Source organism: Orussus abietinus, unplaced genomic scaffold (assembly GCF_000612105.2).
Source record: "Orussus abietinus isolate OABI.00-Male unplaced genomic scaffold, Oabi_2.0 scaffold36, whole genome shotgun sequence".
Taxonomy (NCBI): Eukaryota; Metazoa; Arthropoda; class Insecta; order Hymenoptera; family Orussidae; genus Orussus; species Orussus abietinus.
This window is the reverse complement of record NW_019394241.1, coordinates 90892-116925: the sequence shown is the minus strand read 5'-3', so window position 1 is coordinate 116925 and position 26034 is coordinate 90892. Positions and strand designations below refer to the sequence as shown.

Here is a 26034-nt window from a genome sequence, read left to right as displayed (position 1 = left end):
GCTTCGACTATTTTGTGAATTAGTCGAAAACATATGGTGATGTACATGTTTCGAATCGTTGTTTTTCTTTTTTTCTTCAGCTGCAATGCTTATACCTGTTACTTCTCGCATTTCGACTAACGTAGTTCAACTATTTTGTGAATTAGTCGAAAACATGGTGATGTACATGTTTCGAATCGTTGTTTCTCTTTTTTTCTTCAGCTGCAATGCTTATACCTGGTACTTCTCGCATTTCGACTAACGTAGTTCAACTATTTTGTGGTGGACCTTCCTTTCTCGTGTTACGTTCTCTAAAGCGCATCGAAGTCTTCTGAGGTATTTTGAGAAGCACTTGTTGCACCGATGCTCGGTGCCTCTTTGACTCGATGTGCACTCGAATCTAGAACCTAGCTACGGATTTCTGTTTACTCGAGTACCGCCACGTAGTCGAACAATACCGCCTTTGCAGAGACGTTGTAGTTGACTGTCCTAATTATTAATTATAATACTTGGCTAATAAGAGGCATTTTCCCTCGTGTCGCTTAACACATTCGCGATCGCTGACGTGAATTCACGTCTTTTCAAGTTCTATTCCTGATTGCCGCTGACGTGAATTCACGTCATTTTAAATTCTATTCCTGATTGCCGCTGACGTGAATTCACGTCTTTTGAAATTCTATTCCTGATTGCCGCTGACGTGAATCACGTCCATAACGATACACGATACAAGTTAGCGACAACCATTTTCAGAATTTCATTATTTTTGCCGGTACTCAGTATTTGAAACGGAAAAAATTTGCCGGTCGCGAATGTGTTAATATTCTGAAGTTTAAGGACTCTTTCGATCCTGATCGAATCATACTCACTGGTTATGGTTGGAAGTTATTCGGAGAGATAAATTTTACAAACGAGGACACCAATGAAAAAGAAGAAACGAATAAGTCTAAAAGGTCTCTATATTAAACCCAACATGAATAAATAAATAAATAAATGAACAAAATTCAAAATGCGCAAATTATAAATCGAATGAAAAGAGACCGAGACAAATACAGAAACGAATTTGAAAGAATAAATAAAAAAATAGGAATGATTTGACGGAAAATATAACGATACAATAAACAAATATAAAAATAACACGCTACGCCTGAATGAGAAGGTAAATAAAAAGAAAGACGAATTACAAAAGAAAATAGTAGAGCAAGACGCAAATTATAAGTAACAATAATTAAAAAGTCATATTAGTCAGAATTTTCAGAAAAGGATTAATTGAAAAACTGACTAAATGTGTTCAAAACCCATGCCCATTGTTTGTTTGTAAGAAATAACTTCATTGAAGTTGGGTTACCTTTCCTGAAAATTTGCGGAAACCTCTATAATTTATACAAATATCATGGTAATACCATATCTTGAATCAGAGAAAGTGGGAAGTGGTAAAAGTTTTCCTTTCCTAACTTCTCGACTCAACTCGACTCGTCGCGTGAGCAATTTTTATGTAAACGAGCTCTTTTGCATTTCTTAAATCTTCACGAGCGATCGCTACCTGTTCGCTATAGTTATGTATGACATGTACACATGCACAAATATTTTAACAACGTCCCTTTCTCCATAGACTCGAAAAATGTCTATCAAGTAATTACAATCAAGCAGTAATAAAATACAGTAAACACCCCAACATCTTACGAGGACAATTAAAGGCATGATCTCAAAAAAGGTCGAACTTTTTTCATAAATATTAAATTAGACGCCCAACTTTCAAAGAAAACAATGAACGTATTCGAAGGACCACGAGCGGTTAAATTTCCATCAAACTTTTAATTCACGTTTCATAATAAAACTTCTCTGGGATTAAATTAAGGGGAATGAAAAACTGTTTAAAATGTCCGCGTATCTGAAAGGGACTTTATCAGCGACCTTAAATATTCATTTAAGCCCAAAGAAATGCAATATAAAATTCCGCAATACAGAGGACATCCTTGTAAAATTTAATTTCAAAAGGGTGAGAAACAAAGAGTTAATGCTTTTAAATCAACAAAATCGAAACCGACGATTTTGTGAATAATTCCACTAGACATTTTTCTCTACACTTCTTATTGCACAAAGTACAAAAGACAAGTGCTTTATTATCTGCCTATGAAAAGATTTCTTAAATAAGTTTTTCATGAAAACGTCAGTGGGAATCTAGTGCACCGTACAAGAGAAAGATTAAGGAATGCATTGACTTATGTACTTGTACGTATTACCTGCTTGTATACACCCCCGTGTACATTTATGTATATATTATGCTGAATTTAACTAGCGGATGAGTGCGCCATTAACTTAACGTTTAAGTGCACTTTTGCATGCAGTTTCCACTGGGTGCATATTCCGTAGTGAGAAACGGTTTCAGGTGCAGGAACTGTGTGCGTGCATACGCTATGAAAAGCCGGCGAAAGGGTGAATGCATTTCGAAATAAGGTCGCAGTTCAAGTCACGTTATCGTACGATTTTTTACTTGCCAACTCGGGCTCATGAATAGCTATGGTAAATACTGACAAACCGGCTACATGTCTGTAGTCGCTAATGAAAGGAATCGATACAATGATGTCTGCCTTTAATGATAAAATACTAGAATGTACTAAGATCTTATTTCAATCGTTCATGTTTTTAGAATTTCTTTGTTACTAATAATATTAAAAAAAATAGGCCATAATAATTTTATTCCTATTCTAGAGATTTTGTTGCTTTCAAGTTCAGTATGAAACTTTCTATTTCTATATATGATAGACTTCATTTATAAAATTCAGATGTGGCCTTGGAGTACCATGTGTAACTTTAATGTCCGTAAAGTAATGTACTTTTGTCTCCGTTGGAAATCTATTAAATTCATTGTAGAAAGGAAATATTGAAAAAGGTACTTCTTTCCCTCTCGCTTAGAGGAAAAGACCAAACCGAGATTGAAGTCGAGGTCTCATCCAATCAACTACAAGAATTTTGACCTCTCGGTTAATATTTATAACCGAATAGGAAAAAACGACCGCGAACTGCTTGCGTTTAACCTTCTCATTTCTTCGGCATTAATATTTAAAGGAGAAATATCTTAAAACGCAGATGACAAAATCCGATGAACAATACAGAAGTGAACAGAAAAGTAGAATCAAAAATAGATGTCATCTATAGAAAATGATCAGGACGACAAACCACGGAATTGAGAATACATTGTATGACTACAATGTCTGAGTACAATGGACCATGGAACAATGAATAAAATGTTTTCGACGGATGAGTGGAATTTAACTTTAGCATTTCTGTTCCCAACCGTTCCAATATACACCCTGTTTGTACATGTCTGCACCTACAGCCACGTTGCTCATGAATTTCCATTAAAACTGCAAAATGAACGGATTAATTAGTTTCCCTCGTACAGAGGGATGCGAAAACAGGAGAGGCAATAAAGATGTAACCGTTACGGGTTTCAAAGGATCAAACTTTGTAATTTTAATTAAACCTATCCTCAAAAGTAGCCACTAGCAACGTACAAAGACTACTGCCGTGCTTTCAACTTAATAAGTGGGTATTATCTACGCTTGAAACGCATCAGAAGTATTAATAGTACTAACTACTTCTGGATTTGGAGTACGGGCAGTGATGCGATTGCGGGAGATAAACCCCTAGTAGCATAGAATAATTTCTAAATATTTCTTTGTAATCTTTGCTAAATATCTCAAGCGACAGACTCTTTAAGATTTCTTGTAGATTTTATTCGAAGATATTTGAAATATTTCTTGAAAATCTCAATGACATATTTAGTTTCAATNTATCAGTTATTTCACGCCATATTATTTCAAACGAAATTAATTCAATGTAATTTCGAAACAAAAAATATATGACTTAGACCACTTTCATAATTATGGGCAGTACAACATGTACGATATTCGTTAAATATAAAGAAAATATAGGAGAAATATTTTGCGCTACTAGGGACACTTATTGCGTTATCATTTTCTGCCACTTGGTGCCACGTAAGCATTGACAATTGCTTTGCCCTATACCTACCCCAACGATGAACCATGGATTGTTCTTTCAGAAACCCCTATCCGTCGGAATGTACTAGAATAGATGGAAAAAGGAGAAAGTTAGAATAGAACATACGCCACCTTTCCTCTAAAATACCTACGGAAAAATCCACGGTATGTAACCAGTAATTCATTCCCAACGTGAATCGCACATTTCTCGGGGTTGCGGGGGAATGCGTACCTCGTGCTAGAATTTCACGCCCGTAAGCCAAATGGACCTCGCGACTGTTTAATTTCAGAAAACTAACGCACCACACCGGACGAGATGTACCCGTTGTACTCCAAACTCCATGAAACAGACTTTAATGATTAGCTCTCCGGGTGAGGGAACATTTTCCTCCGTGTCGCAAAAAGTCACTGCCCATATCGGGTCGAGAGTTTCGAGTAATTAATGCCTTTCGGACTCTCCACTGAATTGAAAGCTCGCTCGCAGCGATACGAAGGGAAGTGGAAATTTCCGCGGAAAAGGGATGAAAGAAAAAAAAAGAAGAAATGTGAAACTTATTTAGAAAGGGTAAAAATCCACGTCGAACATGGCAGAGACGTAGAGGTTAATGGTCGACGCGCGGACATCGGATTTCGATCGACAGTCCATTACGCCATTAGGATAATTGGCTCGAAATTAAGCGAGGACTTGACAGCGGGAGTCCTCGCGTTCCTGGACATACCGCGAGTCGGCAGGTACAAGCACCCAGTTTCTACGGAGTTCCCTCTGCAGGTAGAAATTGCCACATTAACCCTTTCGTTACCTTGGACGAGATATCTCGCGACCCAATACTGGCCGATTAACGCTTTTGACCTTAGAGGAAAAGGCGTTCATGTTTTTAGAATTTCTTTGTTACTAATAATAGTCAAAAAATAGGCCATAACGCTGACGTGAATTCACGTCATTTTAAATTCTATTCCTGATTGCCGCTGACGTGAATCACGTCCATAACGATACACGATACAAGTTAGCGACAACNCAGTATTGGGTCGCGAGATATCTCGTCCAAGGTAACGAAAGGGTAGATTATCGTCAAAAGCGTTAATGCGCTACTACCGGATCGCGAGATATGTCGTCAAAAGCGTTGATCGGCCAGTATCGGGTCGCGAGATATCTCGGCAAAAGCGTTAATCGGCTAGTATTGGGTCGCGAGATATCTCGTCCAAAGTAACGAAAGGGTAGATTTTCGTCGAAAGCGTTAATCCGCTACTACCGGATCGCGAGATATCTCGTCAAAAGCGTTGATCGGCCAGTATTGGGTCGCGAGATATCTCGTCAAAAGCGTTAATCGACCAGTATTGGGTTGCGAGATATCTCGTCAAAAGCGTTGATCGGCCAGTATTGGGTCGCGAGATATCTCGTCCAAGGTAACGAAAGGGTTAATTCCTAGCGATCGATCTTACCGAATATCCGGGAATCGAACCCGTTCGTCCATCTTATCGCGGTTAGTCGGATAGTTGACAAGGTAAGTGCGGCTGTTTCAGAACCGTGTCGTACTCCGTCAAAGCTGGGGAAGCAGAGTTGCCGCGGAAGGACTGCTTTGAAACTCGATTTCCTCTTGGAAGAGAATCCATCCGAAAGAGATCGGAAGAGTTCGTATCACTCCACTTTCAATAGATGTCGACGTATTTCGAGCATCGCTGCGTTTTACTTTTGGCAATTTATTTCTTCATTTGATTAGAAACTTTTAACCAAAAATTATGGGTCCACGCAGAGGGACCGTCCTAGCCCAGGCAACCCATGAAGTGAAATATACGTTTATTAATCGTCTAACTTAGGTCTATAGGTATAGCAAATGTATATCGTCTATCATCCACCTAAAAAAATATCTTTTGTAAATATATGGATCTATTTTATATATATATCATAAATGTCTAAAGGATGTATATGAAAATTATATATCCACTATTGATGTACAAATATCCACTATTGATGTACAAATATCCACTTAATTTTTGAGGCATGCAAAATATATAATAACTCTAGTAGACATCTACCAAAGGCTAACAACATCGTTGAAAATACGTTTAGAAAAATAAAAATAAAAAGACACCTCGTGTAACCTAACATTTTTCATACATACTTAATGATTATATCTAAATTCCAACTTGCTAAAACTGTTAGTTTCGTGTCAAAAACGGTAGGATTTGTCTGCATAACCGTACTGAACAAGTTCTCAAGCAGACTCAACAAGTGTTATGAATTTCACTTTTTTTACAAGTACATATGAATATCTATAGACGTGGATTAACCATCTAATGTAGATATCTACGACATATATGTATTACGTATCATATCCGGACATCTAGTCTTTGAATGTATCTAAAATAGAGTTCATAGATATCTATATATATTTTACATACGTTCAATAAACATTTATATACGATTAATTTATGGGTATTCCACGTTCCGCGGTGCCTGGTAGACCTCAATTCCGCTTCGAACGATTTCAAATCGTTGGAATCCTAGTTATTACTAAGAAAGTCTCTAAAGAGACCTATATGCTATTTCATTGAATCGTTTCTTAGTTCGAGCGAAAATTGGGATGTCTTTTAATTATCGCGATCACTGCAGAATCAGTGCCGAGGCGCTAGGGAAAAATCCCTATGGCGCTCGATTCCACCCTTAAAAAGCCGTTCCATTCGAACGGCTTCGGAAAAGTCCGAATCGATCCATTGCCGATCGATGTCTAGATGCTCCAGGCATCTCATCATACTCATGGATCCTACTTCCGTCGTCCTCGTTCCTTTGTCGGGCCAACTTATCGCCGTGCGAATATGAGACATGCCGTGATCCTGGTCCTGCCGATATCGGATTTTTCCAGCGAGCATATCTGGCCGAAGGACTTCTTTGAAGATGCAAGCATGCATCATTTCAGCTTGGAAACGATCGAAATCAACTATGTTTCACGACTGAGCGTTTGGCCCTGTATCGGTACGACCGAATGGCGGTACTCGAGCGACCAATCCCGATGAAGCCAACTCGCTTGGCTACTCGACTGCAACTTTCCCAAAGTGGAGTCGTTTGCAAGAAGCGTAAACCCACCGAGTGCTGTCGAGTTATCGTGGCCTCGGGCAAGCTTGGGAATTTAAGGGAATCCAGGAGACCTCCGAAATTAAGATAATGGAAACCCCGCTGGGGTTATTCCAGAGATCTGGAACTCGAGAAGTTTAGCGTGCGGCTTTTTATTCGTCAGGATGCCTACTATTAACATTTCCTGCATCCGGTTTGATCACTCACAGGAACGTGAAATTTTTAACGGAGATATATGTGCCCATAATTATGAAAGTGGTCTAAGTCAAAATTTAAAAAAAAAATGAGTTTATCAGTTATTTCACGCCATATTATTTCAAACGAAATTAATTCAATGTANGGATGGAGAAGTGGTGCTCTAATACGTTTAATGATACGAATAAATTCTTATTGTATCTGCATATCTTCGAACAACCGATTAAAATACTAAAGACTCAAATCCACCATTCAGAAAGTTCCTATAAATTCTTTGGGAGATTTTGCGCTTTTGCTCTGAACACGTCTTTGGGTACGTTATTTTGATTTTAATTACAGGGGCTTCCCTATATTTATATTATACCTTTATTAAGCAGCTGGTTCAAATTGGAATATTTAATTACATCGCGTAACAGATTCCTGCAACTTCTATCGTAAATTGTACATTGACCAGAAGCATCGTCGCCAGGGAATAGAACTAGGGCCTGGTGATAGGATGGAGAAGTGGTGCTCCGATACGTTTGGCCGCGAAGCGGAATAAATGCTTATTGGGGCACTTCGGAGTAAAACGATGCAACCAGTTCAAAACGCTCCAAGCGGAACCAGATCGCTGCGGAATGGTTTGCATGCCGTGAACTAACTACTTCATCACATAGACTGGTAATTATGTTTTCAGGCCGACAGTATGGTGAAATTTTCACGCAATGACGAAACAACCTGACCTTCGTTACATCGGGTTTGATGTTAAGATTTAATGACGTAATGATGAAAGGCCGATAATGCACACTATAATAGAATTGACTATCTAATTCTATAAAATTAAATCCGCGCAAAGTATCACCGAAACTACAATTTAAGTGATCGCAATTGATTTTACTTGAAAATGGAAAGAGAATGTAATAAACTCATGTTTAAAAATGACATAACTAGAATTATAAACACGTTTTGTTTGCAATAGAATATCGTAAAACTAATTTACTTCAGTTATTACAGTAAATCATTTTCTTCCATAATAAAATCCTTTTTTGCATCAACTTCTCATGGCATTTGTATTGTTTTATGCACGTAATTAAATCCGAGCAATTAAATATGCCGTTAAGAGACATGGCTTCCTATAGCACGACTTGTATGAGGAACATCGAGCTGTAATATTTAATTAAAACTCTAAAAAATATTTTTCATGACTGATTAATACTATTTAGGCCAGTGGCTCGTTGGCAAAGAACCGAAATCCAAATTAAATTTAATCTCCTTCATTTTACCTTCCTTGGTATTACAGATTTACAATGTACACAATGAAATATTAAAGCGAAACGTCGGCAGGCAGTCGGAACTAAAGGGAATGCGACATTAAGAGAATTTTTATGCCTTTGTCGGCTACAGTAGATGTCTTTTCGTACCACTCTACTATATATTTTATTGCCTTTGAACGGACCCTATCATATACAATTATCAAGTTTTGTTAATTTTTTACCATCACGGTATGAATTTCTAAGCACTTTCTATGTCTTTCAAACTATCACTGCAATTTCATTGTAGTAACTCTCCCTGTCATTTAATAGTTTTAATACCAATCCCATGGGTATCTCATGAACATTGTATGATAAATCATTCGTGATATACGGGAATAACATGACAACTCGTCATTTAATAGTTTTAATAGCAATCCCATGGGTATCTCATGAACATTGTATGATAAATCATTCTTGATATATGGGCATAATATGACAACTCGAGAAACTCTTGGACAAAATTTATTGCGACGTGTTGGGTCATATTTTCTACTGACTTATACATATTTTTCATTTACCTGTACAAATTGATCAAACTCCTCGTGGAACTGAATAACGAGGCCAGAGTTTACAATATCCACCTAAACATTGACATGCCTGTTGCAATGAAAACGCTCCTGTTAATTAATGTGGTAAATATTCGCCATCTACATTGTCGAAAATGTGTTTCGGTGCAGTTGGGTCAGCTACATGAATTATAAAACAGACATTAATTAAATTAGTTCCCGAAACATTCCCAAACTCTGCCACGTATGAGATTCTATATTCAAGCATTCCTACCTCTTTTCTCCCCATTAACCGAAAGTAATTATATATTCGTAGGAAATAAAGGATAAATGGATGTGTACGGTGCATTGTCCATATACATGTATATATTCGTAGGAAATAAAGGATAAATGAATGTGTACGGTGCATTGTCCGCATAAACGAGTTTCAGACAAATTTAGTCGAAGTGATGTAAATAGACTTGATCTCCACTATTAGTACAAAGTATTTCTATTTTTTTTTTTTTACGCAGTCACTGTACGTGTACAGGGAAGGTAGTTGCGATTGTACCTGTAGTTGTTACCTTAACAAAAGGTACAGCTTTTATAAAAAAGTCCAAAAGTATACCACGGTCACATTATGCCTTTGATTATAATTTCATTTTCTTACGTGCTTATCAAAAATGATCTCGTAATAACGTACTGCGCTTAGAATGGAAATGACCTAAATATTCGATGAATAACAGGTATACGAACAAAATTGCGAATAAGTGGGCACTTTGCAGACTTCAATGAGATTTACTGTATTAATTCATGGGATCCTATTTGAATTCCGTGGTTAAACTATTATTAACTACTAGTATTCCAACAACAGCCGATCGCGAGGTATTAATTCTGTCCCCATTCAGCCAAGAATCAATCGATAATCAAGATATCGAAATCCTCTTAACAACACCCCCTTATCACAACCACTTTTGATGCGTTATATGGAAATATAATTACATACGATGTAAATACATTTAATAAAGTATCCAAACATGAAATAAATGTGCTGTTCATAATGGAACTGTATTCAGAAACATTTGCTATAAAAGTGAATACAATTTAAATCAAGGATAATAACGTTTGGCCGTTTTCAAATTTGACAAGGCAATGAAATTAAAGTGTTAAGACATTCGTAATAATTGTACAACGTAATTTACTGCATAATAACATTTTCCGCTTGTATCTGCCCCGTCTATTTAATTTCAAGCAATGGTTTATTTCCTATTTATTACTCTGTACATTTTATCCCTAAATGTTCTTTTTCCCGTAATTAACAGCGATTTTGCGGAAGCATTACTTAAAGTAATACAGAAAATTAAATGAGCCCTAATTGACGGGACATCATTGAATTAAAGAAAAATCTCAAGAATTAATATAGTAATTACAGAAATGCATAATTAGGAGTCCTGCTAATTAAATGGGAGGTAAAAATACTAAGGTACCAACTTCGCTCAGAGGCTCGAGTTTTAAAATGTTTCCCCATCTGCAGTTGAGGACTCATATTTGTTCTAATTTCTCGGCCAGATAATTCCTCTCATCTCTAACAGATTTTCTCTACAGCACATTTTCTCGAAATTTATGGCACGTTAAAAACGATATGACGAAGAGCAATCATAAGTACCGTAAAAGAGCGAAAATAATCAAAAGTACTTCAGCATTACTGGGCCATTAACGTGAACGGTAATGAAGCTAGATTGTACCGACATAAAAGCCACCTGTAAGCTCACTATTATTGACACCCATTACATGACACGTAACGATTATCCGCGCAATAAGTACGTATCTGACCAGTTTGTCACAAATCTCTACATCCAATGGCGTTTAAATTCTCGTTACTTAGAACGATTTTCTGGAAAATTATATCAAGTCTCATCATTCGATGATTCAAATATTAGTGAACATGGTAATAATTGTTCAATGCTCGTTTAAGTGAATATCCTTAGTGTCGGACTAGCATGCTTTATTCCGCCACATGTTGAATGATAATAATTATTTTACATGAGTGGCAAAAGTATGGAGAGCAAATAATAATGACTACTTTTGACACCCATTACATGACACGTAACGATTATCCGCGCAATAAGTACGTATCTGACCAGTTTGTCACAAATCTCATCATTCGATGATTCAAATATTAATGAACATAGTAATAATTGTTGAATGCTCGTTTAAGTGAATATCCTTAGTCTCAGACTAGCATGCTTTATTCCGCCGCATGTTGAATGATAATAATTATTATACATGAGTGGCAAAAGTATGGAGTACAAATAGTGATGACTTTGTCATTTAACATTTTTAAATAGTTATAATCACACTAATATTATTTGTAGCTCAGATTAAAGAAATCCATTATTAGTAGCGGATCAGGAGCACAAAGGATTTTTCCTCGATTTTACTTGTTTTATGTAATCAGTGGAATTTTAATCCCGTCAACTAAGGAGATATTTGCTACGTTTGGCTGAAATTGGATCACTTTAACTTTATCTTTAATCAGTCGGGGTCTACTTCTAGAAGCAGACTGAATTACAGTCGTTAATCCGATTTAGCATGTAGTGGAATATTGAAAATAATTTACGACTCCATGCAGGGTGGATTTTAGGAGCGGGAGGTTTATCATGACGTCGAGAGTAACGCAAAGTCAAGTTGAAGTTTATGAATGACGATGAAAAGAAGACATAGATGAATAATACACAGCAGCGGCCGAATAAATTTCCTTTAAGCGAGTTTAATGTTTTAAAGTCACTCGAAGTAGAACCTCGAACAAAGATTCTGTGTTCTCTGGGATAAGACTCTAAACTTTTGGTCAAGACTTCTTGTTCGGCACTACGTCAGCGTGAATTTCCTTTCCGCCAAAGGAAGAAAAGGCTGAAAACAGGAATTCCCGTTTCCTGAAGGACTTCCCGAGTTCGATTCAAGTTTAAGTAATTGAAACCACTCGTTGCTTACCGAAGCTCATCATCCGAGGAATCTACTTCCAAGGAAACGAGCAGTAATTAATAATTAACGTGACTTAAAGTTACGGAAATTCCTAAGCGTTAGAAAAATCTCTACGGAAAAATCGTGTACTGAAGAAACGGTACAACAGCAAACCATCACTTGCCTCTGAATAAAATAAAATAATAGGGGCGAACATGGGACTTCGTAATGTGTGCCAAGAGAGAAAGAAAAAAGAGGGTCTTGGTAAATAAAAGCTTCCCTAAACCAGACTATATGGATCCGAAGAAATCCCTTGTCTTCGTGCAATTGGCAATTAGACACTTTAACAGCGAAATCATGTCGTTTACAATATTGTAACAACTTTGTTGTAGCAACAATATTGTAACTTTCACGAAAGAAGCCTATATCCTAAACGAGCAAGATTCCAGGCCGAACATCTCATCGGACCGTATCGACGCATCCGTCAAATATCGACCACAACCAATGTTCCGTTTTTCGTCCTTTGACGCAATTGAGAAGACCGCAAGCGTTTGCCCGGAGTAAACCAACGTGAATTTAATTAGAACAGGGAAATCGGAGCGACGGGACGCTGACAAGAACGCCTCCTTTAACCGGATTCGGAGTTTCGCTCCGAACCCGGTGACTTCCGGCCGTGCCGGGACGAATCCGTCGACGCGTTGATGATGTTGGATCGAATCTCGATTTCTGACCGTACCAGAGCGAGACGGTTGATTTCTGACTGCTTTGGGGTGAATAGGACCAGCCTAGGGGCACGGATTTGGTGTTTTAGCCCGGTGGGCGGAACCGGGACGTCCCAGGGTCGCAGGGCTGCAGGGTCAGGGGTGCCTTTACGGTTCCGCCCGCGCTGCTCATAGAGTATCGACCCGTGAAAGGGAGCCTCCGGCGACCTCACCCCTCGTGCCCGGTCGAGCCCGCCTTGGCCTCGGAGAAACATTCTTACGAGTCCGTCGAAAAATCATGAGCCTCTCTCGCCCCTTTGGCCCATCGATCGGACCCCTCCGATGTTTCCACTTCGCCTTGGTCGCTCGGACGCCGGCATTCGAGGCGCAGTTTCTCAAAATTCCGAGTCTTGATTCTAAGTTACACCCCGAGACATGCTCGGAACCTTGGGCTACAGTTTTGGTCTTGGTACATCGACGGACGGACATTTAATAAATCTAAAGTGGGTGGAAATAATCGACAAGTACCTTTTCTTTTTATTTTTCTACAACGTCGTGGACCAAGGGAGCTAAATTCACCTCTGAAAATTGTAGCAACTCTTGCCTTCGATTGTAATGCGAGGGTAGAATATTTTCAAATGAGGCATTCGAGGCGCAGTTTCTCAAAATTCCGAGGCTTGATTCTAAGTTACACCCCGAGACATGCTCGGAACCTTGGGCTACAGTTTTCGTCTTGGTACATCGACGGACGGACATTTAATAAATCTAAAGTGGGTGGAAATAATCAACAAGTACTTTTTCTTTTTCTTTTTCTACGACGTCGTGGAGCAAGGGAGCTAAATTCACCTCCGAAAATTGTAGCAACTTTGCTTTCGATTGTAACGCGAGGGTAGAATATTTTCAAATGAGGCATTCAAGGCGCAGTTTCTCAAAATTTCGCATCTTGATTCTAAGTTACATCCCGAAATATGCTCGGAACCTTGGGCTACAGTTTTCGTCTTGGTACATTGACGGGCGGACATTTAATAAATGTAGGGTGGGTGGACCTAATCGACAAGTACTTTTTCTTTTTCTACGACGTCGTGGAGCAAGGGAGCTAAATTCACCTCCGAAAATTATAGCAACGTTTGCCTTCCATTGTAACGCGAAGGTAGAATATTATCAAATTAGAAGTTTTACATGAGAACAATTCATAATTATTTTAAAAGATTTTCTTTCCATAGACGAATCTAAGTTACATCCCGAAATATGCTCGGAACCTTGGGCTACAGTTTTCGTCTTGGTACATTGACGGGCGGACATTTAATAAATGTAGGGTGGGTGGAAATAATCGACAAGTACTTTTTCTTTTTCTACGACGTCGTGGAGCAAGGGAGCTAAATTCACCTCCGAAAATTATAGCAACGTTTGCCTTCCATTGTAACGCGAAGGTAGAATATTATCAAATTAGAAGTTTTACATGAGAACAATTCATAATTATTTTAAAAGATTTTCTTTCCATAGAAGAATGCATGTACACGTATTTGAACGGTAAGATTCAAGTTACACCCCGAGACATGCTCGGAACCTTGTGCTACAGTTTTCGTCTTGGTACATCGACGGGCGGACATTTTATAAATGTAGGGTGGGTGGACCTAATCGACAAGTACTTTTTCTTTTTCTACGACGTCGTGGACCAAGGGTGCTGAATTCACCTCCAAAAATTGTAGCACTTTGCTTTCGATTGTAACGCGAGGGTAGAATATTATCAAATTAGAACTTTTACATGAGAACAATTCATGATTATTTTAAAAGATTTTCTTTCCGTAGACGAATACATGTGCATGTATTTGAACGGTAAGATTCAAGAGGCTTATGAGTCACGAAATCCAGTTATCGAATCTTGTTATGAATACTTCATGTTCGGCTAGATATGCAACGTTTTCATTCGTTGGAATTAACATTTTTCATTTAATGGAAGCGCTTTGGGGAATATTTCTGTTGAAGAGACTTAAATTCTCCGGCGCGCTTTTCAAACGTAATTTGTCTGTAATTACTCGGAAATACGCAGCTCGTGATTGCATTCAAAGAGACGTATAATTGAATTGATGGCGAATAATATAGGGAAAAAGTGAACCGTTAGCGACTGCGGAGGGAAATGTGGGTCAAAGTCATGAGGAACTCGCGATCGCAAATATCGAAAACAAAGAGCCTGCGGTCGGATTAGAATAACGCAGAACAGAAAAGAACTTGAACAATGGGGGGAATACTGCGATCTGGGTCAGGAGCGTCATTTAACGGGACGTGTGACGTACGCCATGTCGACGAGGCGACGAGTTCAAGAATAAGTAAAGCTCATCGATTGTTCAGTGCTTTTCGAGCAAAAAGCTCCACGAAGATAAAACGAGCGAGAACGAAAACACGAGTGCCGCACTAATTGGGCTAATTACGTAGCTCGACGATTATTTGGTCAGACTTATCCGAGCGGTGCAATAATACGCCCTCGTTATACCGCTCTTCTTCTTTTATGTGGTAATATAAGTTTGAAGAGGCCGCGCATGCGCAAACGATTTTCGACGTATTCAAATCTAATTGCAACAATTTCATTCTTCGTACGTGTATTTACATTTTATTTCTTTTTCCCCGCAAGAACTTTAGATTCAATTTGGCCTACTGTTAAGGTGTGAGCGATATGAAATTGATATAATGCCTTATTAAATTTATTAATGTTATGCTAAGATATCTCGAAACATTTTCATCAATTACGTATATTTCGGTAAGTTATTAATGATTTTAGGTTGCATATGAAACGGAACAATTTCTAGTCTCTTTCTCGGCACTCGGTCAAAATAGGAAGTATTCATTTTAAAATACTCAGTTTTTTTGTTCGGGTTTAAGAATACATTAATATTTGGTTCGTATGATCCTTTAGAGTTTAGACTGTAGATCCATAATAGACAAGTAACAGTTTCACTGGAGAAAAAGAAGTTAAAATACCAGAAGTAAAATTTCTCCATGTACATTAATTGCATTTCAACATTCAGGAGGACATGCATAAATCGTTATGTAAATATGTTATCATAAACGATTCCATGTTTACAAAGTTCCATGTTGATAAAAAACTCGAAAGGGTGTAAAAAGTATTTCTCTCCCTGTGACATGAAATCGGAAATATGGAGGGAAATGCATTTCTATTTCCCATAAACCGATTTTCTAAGTGCTTTTGAAAATATAATTTTTCCAGTATCAATTTTTTAAAATCAGAAACACCAATTGAACATGAATTTATGAAAAGTGTGCGTATTCAAAACGACTGGTACTACTTCTCAAATTTTGTTACGTAAAAAATCTTTTCTGAGAACCTAATTTTTCATCTTTGGCGTCTTCTTCGCCCTACTTATCAAAGACACTGAATCATTCCTGTTTCGATATTGCACCGAGTTATTCCTTATTTCTTCATCAATGTTCTTCATTTCTGTTACTACTAACAAGCAAAATATACCTACAGAAATTACAAACGAATACTTCTGTTTAACAATAAACGGTACTTATGATTACAGAAATTCAACGTGACAAAGGAACAGTACGCTGTACAGCCAATAACGGACACTGGTATGACGCTTCCTCCAATTGGAGTTTTTATTCTCGAGTAGTGTCCAATTGGATAAATACTATTTAAATTATCGCGCTGGCTCCAATATCGAATACAATGTGTATTTAACTTTTTTAACATTTAGGAGCAGTATTACCACATCAAAGCCGCAGCTACCCCGGAGGATCCGGAGGGGGCAGAACTTTTGGAAGAAATTCTTCCGTCGGCTGTCAAAGCTCCCTGGAAGGAGCTTCGGGTCCTTCGGTACATCGTGGATCGTCTCCGCAAATCAGAGCTTTCGGTCCGGATGGCCGCCATCATCACGTGGACCCGATACCTACAGCTTCCTCCTACCCACCCGACAGAAGCTCAAGGTCTCCAAACGTTTTTCTACATTTCAGCCGTTCGACTTTTCACTGGTGACCCAAAAATATTCACCGTGTCAAGTACCTCGTTCATTTTAAATCGGACTGCAAAATATTAAAAACAAATTCCATGGCTCATCTTCCACGTTTAAAGACATATTAAAGTCATTATTCTTTTCTTATAGATAAGTTGACGTTTTTATTACCACAGAAGTCATAAGGGAGATTGAACCAAATTTAACGACTTATAATTTTTTGTTATTTTGCCTTTTATTTTTTGTTGTATNTCGAGCGGCGTCAGTAGATGCCCGGTGCGGAAGTCCTGCAAATTGCAGCGGCGTCCACAGTGGAACAGTCTCTCCCTCTCAGGGTTCGATCGCGTCCTTAGTATAGAGATAATATTCTAAAGTAAACGTTTTGCAAATATTTCAAATGTCTGGTAAATATTTAAAAAATTTAGGATATTCGTCAAATATATAGAAAATATAGGACAAATATTTTCTGCTACTAGGGTACTACATGCGGTATAGTCTTGTGCGTATAAATATATCAGTGGTTGTTTTCTACCGCAGATAAATCCACTTAAGCAGAAAAGAATTTTATTAGTAAATATTTATAATGAACGAGATGAATGAAGTCAACGGAACTCGTAAAAGGTGGAATCAAATTTGCATTTGTTAATTCGCTTAAATTTCTCGTAAAATTCGATGGTTACCCCCTTAAGGGTCACCTGAACTGACACTTTATTATGCGAGTTTATTGGCAAACTTAGGTTCTATCTATTTTTCGAAGTTAATGCGCGGAACCGCCTGAAACTTTAATATGTGCACTTCTGAACCAGGGGAACCATTTGCCAACTAAGGAAATTGAACGATCAAACTTGCTAGTACGTGAAGTGCGATCGTAATCATAGGCATATCGTTCGAATATGATTATACCCCACCCATAAAGTATATTTCTTGAATCTCTTCATGACAGTAATCACCTAAAAAATGCTCAAACCTTCTTGTCATGAACATATGTATAAGATCAATCAGATAGACTGTATTTCCTTGTCGCAGTAATTTACCTGTATATCTATAAGTAGATATAAAGTTCAATGACAAGATTAAACGTGTCTAATCGTACAATATACATGTATAGAAAACAACAATTAGGCAAGAAAACTAAAGGAAAAATTGTAAGAAAATTTAAGACTAACAATAAGCTTTGATCATGTCTTTCGCAGCATACAAATGAAACATGTCAAGTACTTAGGAGATGTGAAAGTGGCATCTGAGGAGTCAATTGTTCATGAAACTTTTTTCCGAACTGGGTTTACTGAATCTTCCTAAACTTTACAATGTGATGAAGGCTATGAGAAAGGTCCTGACACCCATGAAATTTCATTTCTTTTAAAATAAAATGGTAAAGATGTCTACAAACAAATTTTTTTTAAATTAAAATAATATGGGTCTCAGAACCTTTCTTAAAATCTTCACATTTGTATTGTAAAGTTTGAAACGATTGGGTACACCCAGTTTGCAGAAAAGTTTCATGAACTCTTTGACGCCATTTTCACATCACCTTAAAGAAGATGCAAAAAATGAAACGAGGAGGTATTGATGTTATAACTTAATAGCCCATTCATTATTATTACGTTGCTGCTTTATTGTCCACATAGTACCAATTATCAAACTATACGCAACCGCGGCATTTCTTATGTAAAATAATATCATCATGCTAAAATAAGTAACGTTGCCTGACATTTACACAAATACGATAAATTGCTCGTTCCATCTAAAGAGTCAGCATAAAAATTGCCTTTAGGTAGATGCCTCTTAAGTAAACCTTTTCTCAATTCCACCGAGAGGTGGTCTACAATGCTCTTTTTCCACCGATTGAACCAATCAATACGTATTATCGGCTCTCTTTACTTTGATGTCGTCGAATCATTATCCAATTCTTCCACCATTTTCTCGTCTGAAGAAACAGCGGGAATGCATCATTAACGTATTAAGTCGGACATTTCCTTTGTTTCCATCATTCGTCAATGATACTTCCGAGATACGTCATAAGTTTTTATATTAACTCAATGAGACACGTTCTTGTACATGTAAATATAATTTTACATTCGTCTAAAATATACATCTTGTACATATGAAACGACTGCACTTACGCGACTTTAAACATCTGTCTACGGTGTCTTAAATAATTATGAAAATCTCAATCCTTACCATTTTTATTATTTAATTTATATAATCAAATCAAAGTTCATCCGGCTAAAATGACTTTTCCTTAATCGACTCGATTTTAAATATTAATTTATGTTAAAATAATGTCAGGCCACCATCTCCAGCTCGTATGAAACGACTGCACTTACGCGACTTTAAACATCTTTCTACGGTGTCTTGAATAATTATGAAAATCTCAATCCTTACCATTTTTATTATTTAATTTATATAATCAAATCAAAGTTCATCCGGCTAAAATGACTTTTCCTTAATCGACTCGATTTTAAATATTAATTTATGTTAAAATAATGTCAGGCCACCATCTCCAGCTCGTATGAAACGACTGCACTTACGCGACTTTAAACATCTTTCTACGGTGTCTTGAATAATTATGAAAATCTCAATCCTTACCATTTTTATTATTTAATTTATATAATCAAATCAAAGTTCATCCGGCTAAAATGACTTTTCCTTAAGCGACTCGATTTTAAATATTAATTTATGTTAAAATAATTGCAGGCCACCATCTCCAGCTCGAGCGGCGTCAGTAGATGCCCGGTGCGGAAGTCCTGCAAATTGCAGCGGCGTCCACAGTGGAACAGTCTCTCCCTCTCAGGGTTCGATCGCGTCCTTAGCAACGGGTGCAGGCTCTTCCTGTGGGTCCCCGTCTGTAACAGCTCCTAGACCAGGCAGAAGCTGTCGCTCACCCCTGCTTATACCTCCGCCCAGATCTTCTAACAGGTACACGACAACACGGAAGCACTTACAACCTACGAAACCATATTTCATTTAATTAACATCACCAAGGCGGTACACGTTAATTCAGAGTTCAACGTGGAAAACAAACTAGGACGAAAAGTCCATTGTTGGGTTGGCGTCATATCATTGTCGAAGTAGCAAGAAATCCTGAAGAATGTCACTCTGTTTTAAAAAAATCTTTGAAGTCTTGGAAACCTCCTAGAAATACGTCCATTAGGTTCTTGCGAAATCATTCGATATCTTACAAAATACTACTAGAAGGCTTGATATTACCAACACCTTAGAATCCGATGTGCACCAAAATCAATATGCTCCTGTTACCCCCCTAGCCTGTGGTACGTGCATAACTGTGGTGGTTAACGTTTGCTGAGCAATCGATATTATTACTGGCTTGGTAAATTCTGATTCATGACTCCAGATGAACTAAGTCAAAGTGGAGGTACGGTAGGGCGATTGGAGGCTGCTTTTTGCAGGTAAAATTTAAGGATTTGGAAGAAACGACTGACACTTTTAAGCGAGAGGTATTCAATTAGAAAGGAATATCACAAGAGGAAATATCTAATTAATTAGAAATGCATTGATCAATTGTGATGTACGACTTCAGAGTTATTCCAATTATAAAATTTAAATTAAATAATAATATTTAACCAGTTACCTGCGTTCGACGTGTATACACGTCGGTAATTCGTAACGTTACAGTAAATTCGCAGTTAACAGGTTAAATATTATCTTTAAGACATTAATTTAATAATGAACTGAGAATAACCGGAAAATTAAATAAAGTGAAAAATCAGTGACCGAGAGATGCAATGCGCCTCCGGAACGCACGTAAAACGCGATCGTATCCTGTCCCTGATTGGCCAACTTTAATTGTTTATAACTTGGTAAATAATCATCTGTGGGAGAAATCAAAGAGGAACTTCAAATAACTTTCGATAAAAATATAACATATGCCCGTAGCAATTTGACTTAGGTTCCATAAAATTTCAACATTTCAAAATCTCAATCACTAATTGCGTTATCAGAACTCTAAGTTACCTGCTGTACCCCTTTGATTACCATTGACCATATACGTTTCATTACAAGATACCAGGATTAACATTAAACCTAAATAGTCTTGAAAATACTTTTGCAGCAACGACTGTGGCCCAACATCGCCGTCCTTACCTTTGGGTACTCTGCAGCCAGACTTATATCAACAAGGAGAAACTCCACTCTTTCTCAGTTCCTGCAGGTTAAAATTTAACTTCTCAACTTACTTAAAAAACATGAGAAAGACCATAATATAGCACACAATAATTAGGAATTCTGACATGGGAAACATCCTTCAAAAAAATTGCACTTGTAATATATTTGAGTCTTAAATTGAAGGAAACAATTGAAGTCGCCAGAGGAACGAAGAGTGATTTATAGACACGATTGTTTTAAACTTAGTCGAAACTTAACCATCTCAGAATGTCCCAAAGAGTTAGTTGGTATGCATTTGTTATCGCATTATTCTCTCCACCCTGATTGTCATATGAAACTCGATCGCAGAGATGGGAAAAGTTTGGGACGTCTGCATCTCCGTCTGAAATACGATTTCAAAACGTCTGATCTAAGAGTGCATCTGATCGAGGCTCACGATCTTGCTGGGATCAACCAAGGGGGTTTCAACAAGCCATACGTAAAAGTCACCCTAGTACCGGAAGTTGACAGTCGCGAAAGACAAACCAGCGTATTCGAGAACAACCCTAACCCAGTATTCGACCAGGATTTCAAATTCGCAGTCAGCCAAGACGATCTGCAAGAAAAAACTCTGATTTTGCAGGTAATTTAACTATCATATGAAATTTTGAATCGCCCTATCCACCGGTCGAACGAAAGGGCCTTAACACCCGAACTACCCGGGATAATTTCATTAAAAACTGTTATTTAATTACAATTGCAGCCAGCCTCGACAATCGAATCAGTGCGATACAATTACGCGATACAGTTGTACGCTGCGCACGATCGTTTCGAATTGATCGGATCTGGCCCTTTATATTTCAATCATTTCGACTCATGACCAATTAAGAAACGGTCGACGTCGCGGTAACACGGTTAATGTCCGAAATGGAATAGAAATTAATTAATGGACGACCTTCGTGATCTTTCCCTAGTGGCACAAAATATTTCTCCTATATTTTATATATATGTAACGNAAAAAATATAATTTCTCTATATGTGTATAAATTATTGAAACTAAATATGTCATTGAGATTTTCAAGAAATATTTCAAATATGTTCGAATGAAATCTACTAGAGATCTTAAAAAATCTGTCGCTTGAGATATTTAGCAAAGATTACAAAGAAATATTTAGAAATTATAATTTCTCTTGACACAACAGGATTTAATTTTGATCGTTTATACTTCCGCAGATATTCGATCACGATCACTTGTCGAGGAACGACGTAGTCGGCACCGTAAGGGTGTCCATGGATGAGCTTCAATTGGTGCCCTTCACTTATCCCACAGAAATTTGGGGTGAAATTGCTCGAGATATAAAACCACCCGAAGCTAGACAGGAAGTCCTGGTATCGCTATCTTACCTTCCGAATGCGGAGAAACTCGAAGTGGGAGTATTAGAGGCGAGAAATTTGTTCCCTCCCGAGGTATTATACTTTCATCAACGGTGTGTTAAGCCTCTACAAATTACGAGTTAAACGATCGTCTAATATTTGTTAATATTTCAGAACAAGGAAACTTTAGATCCATATTGTAAAGTCAGCCTCCTTTTCGGGGATAGGAGGGTGAAGAAGTGGAAGACGGCTCCAAACAAGATGACCAGACATCCGGTCTGGAACGAGGCTCGTTCGTTTAAAATTTCAGCTTCGACGCTGCTCACAGCTGCCGTCGAGGTACGTTTTCCCCAATTAATAATATCACGAAGATATTACGTAAATATAACGCCCAGACAGCACAAATACATAGCACAGAGGTCCATAGAATATTCTATGAAAATATTTCAATATTAATAGGATGTGGATTTATGTGCTAAATTCAATCAAACTAAATTCGAATGAAATCTACAAGAAATCTTGAAAAATCTGTCGCTTGAGATATTCAGCAAAGATTACAAAGAAATATGTAGAAATTATTCTATGCTACTAGGGTATCATATGTACATAATTTAATATTGTACTTAAATTATCATTCCAATGTCGCATATACATGAGGAATATTTTTCAACTTTTCTATATTCTATAAATATTTTATGCTATCTGGGCGGTACAACGAAACATAACAACTGCATTGAATGTTCACCCTCGATGCTCCTGGGAGTGTAACAATTACCGGTATTTAGGTGACCAAAAGTGTAACTTTTTCCTGCTAATCGATGATTCCTCCTGATTTGTTAGATCTGCGTGTTGGACTCTAATAGCGACCTGAACGGGGGAAACGTTATCGTGGGCTCCTGCATCCTGGGACCTGCGCCAATCCCAGGAATAGGACCAGAAGCTGGGAACAACCAGGGTCGGGAACACTGGCTCCACGTAACACGCTCTCCAGGAGCCCTTTCAATGTGGCACACTCTTCATTAGTTCTAACTCTCTTGGCGTCGAAGCCGACATTCGAAAAAAAAAAAAAAATGCGTTACAGTTAATGGCATTATCGTACCATTCGTATCTATTCTCGTCTGTTAATTATGGTGCCTCCAGAAGCATCCATAATCCTTTTAAAAAATCATCCACGGTCGAATACCTTGACCACTGTGAGCTAACGTCAGAGTAAAAGTGATTTAATATTATTAACGATAAGAGTTCAACGGAAAAAAAAAAACAGATGTGTTTATAATTGTTATATCAATAACCGCACTATACAAAAAAAAATGACTATATATTCTGAAAAATCTTTCACGTGCCCAGATGAGCATTGTGAAGAAAAACGGTATACCGTTCGTGCTATTGTCCTCTCATACATGAGTAATTACGGCAGCCATTACGTATAAGTTGAGAAAGAGCAGTAATGAACGGATTCGATTCAGTAATACGCATCAAAATACATGCATCAAAACTAAACGATAATTTACATAGCAGTTAGGTGTTTTCCAAAAGGCCGTTTCTGTTTATTACTCTGAGACAATTTGCAAAGAAGACTTTTCTCTTATGTTCGGCTAATCGTCCTGCACTTGTTCGCTTGTTGTCACAATTTACACCCCCAAATGCTCAAATCATTCTCAGCTGTTACTGATAATTAAAAAAAGAAATAAGCCTTTCGAGTCAGGTTATTAATCTCGAAGTATTCCGAGATGTCCTTACACGCACAGCGCAACGCCACAACCTTTTGTTCCCAAAAAAAAAGAAAAAAACGTTTCGTGCATTAAGATGTGTCAGATGTTTCAGAAATGTTTCCCGAATATTGTGTACTACGTAAGGGATCTACGTTTATGGCAAAACCGTGTTATAACTGTCTATTTAAGGTTAAACATGAAGAGCCTAATGATAGGGATGGGATAATAATTAATAATTTATATCAAAGGCTTCTGATATGGTGATTAATTTTATCCGCTATATTTAATTAATCGAAAGCCTAAAAGTATCGTTGCTTTGGAACTGTTACAAATGTATAAAAGCACTGCAACAGGAACAAATATGATTCCATCAGAAATTGACCTAAAAGATGTTATGCATGTGATGACTAATGCTTAATGAATCCGTCTTAAATCATTAAACGATGGCAATCTGAATGCGCACGTCGAGCATTAAAATTGAAAAAGGAAATTCTTTGGCGTGCGTGCGTTCATTTATTCGTCCCACTTTCTACGTGCCTGAACCGGAGCATATACTTTAACAAGATTTAAGTCTGATTTTTACAAGTGATAGGAACAAAAGGAACAATTGTACGACCAACATTCGCATATCACATCGTAGATGATTTTCGATTTTAAATCTCTAAATCACTCTGCGAAACTTCGGTTCTTACGAATTGATATCGTAATTAAATATCCTTATGACTGTTACAATGGTAGTTACTATATCCATGCACCTTCAGAGCCCAGAAATTAGCTTTTACTTTCTAGTCCCTTAATCCTTCTATTTTCTTATCATCGAATCCTAGTCATCGAAAGTACGATTAAAGGATTCACATTTGACGAATTAACTACCACTCTATGTCTCATGTACATTTTCCAAATTGACATTTTCTGTGATAACATCTTGAACATCTTGAAGTCACACAAACTCTCCAGTAGTTATCGTTAAAGCCTAAACTCAGATTACTTTCACGTGTCGATACACTATAATAGCCACTATAAAGGCCAATGAAAGCACCCTAGTAGCACAAAATATTTCTCTTATATTTTCTATATATTTAACGAATATCCTACATTTTTTTAATATTTACCAGACATTTGAAATATTTGCAAAACGTTTACTTTAGTATAATATCCTCGACGTGTTTCACTTCACCTTAAGTCATTTGTACCTCATATTGGTCTTTATATGCTAAATTATTATCGGAATCTGAACGGCATCTTAGGTCCGGTCTTCGGCCACTGGTACATTTACCTTAATGTAACTACTCGCCTTAACAAGCCGTTCCTTAGCTGCACTTAAATCCGCCATTTCATACGCGCACGTGTAATTATTGAAGCATCGTTCAACGTCGGCCCCTCGCCGAAGCTCGTGAGTACCTGGACCAGTGACATTAGTCATTTGAATGGTACCTCGAAAGCCGAATCACTAGATCATACGAGTCAGAAACCGATCAATTTCGCGATCAGTCAGTTTGATGAAAAGTTGGCGGAAATGAATATGGAGATTGTAGGTAAACTAGACTATATAATATAATGAATTCACGGTATTTCTACAGTTTTACGTCGATTTCTTCATCATTACTTTACCGAAATGACATATGGAACGCTTCAGTCCGTATAATTCTCAACGTAGACTGTAAACGAGTTCAACATAAATATAAATGTCAGTAACGTGACGCGCCAGTTTGTTACCACTTGAGTACTCAAAATGGCGTTACCAGTGAAAAGGGCAAAGATAAATTTTAATTGATCGACCTCGATTAAATTTCTCAAAGCCTTCATATCATCTTAAGATATCGCCCCACGTGACAATATCGCTTTACAACGTGTCAGTGAAATTTCCGCCACAGACAAACGCGGCATCGAAGTGCAAAGGGCTGGAAAAAAGCAAACTCCCTACGTGGACTTCAGGATTGGAGAAGGAAAAAAAATAAAGAAAAACAACGGCAGCTTCTCAGTGTCGGGTTAGGAAGGAGTTGCGATCACGTATCTCGTTGTTCGAAAGAGCATCGTCAACTCTTGAGCGGTACTCGCAATCACCCCTGGCCACCCTTGGCCGGAATCTAAGGCCGACGACACGGTTACCGCCCTCTCATTGCTATTCCAAGTACGCCGGGTCTTGAGCGCCACTTTACGGGAAAATGTGAACTTAATAAGTAAAGCCT

The 26034-nt window shown here is 37.8% G+C and overlaps 1 protein-coding gene across 1 annotated transcript in view; it reads left to right on the top strand.

Annotated features, from left to right (window-relative positions):
- LOC105703946 (synaptotagmin-6) overlaps positions 1-24951 on the top strand; it is a 120194-nt gene extending 95243 nt beyond the window's left edge. Inside the window, exons 3-10 of the mRNA XM_012432761.1 lie at positions 16224-16275; positions 16401-16629; positions 19353-19574; positions 20728-20826; positions 21129-21402; positions 21993-22226; positions 22308-22472; positions 22974-24951. Coding sequence (XP_012288184.1) covers positions 16224-16275; positions 16401-16629; positions 19353-19574; positions 20728-20826; positions 21129-21402; positions 21993-22226; positions 22308-22472; positions 22974-23156 — 1458 coding nt within the window. The 3' untranslated portion in view covers positions 23157-24951. The remainder of the gene's footprint in view (positions 1-16223; positions 16276-16400; positions 16630-19352; positions 19575-20727; positions 20827-21128; positions 21403-21992; positions 22227-22307; positions 22473-22973) is intronic.
- Positions 24952-26034: the final 1083 nt, after the last annotated feature.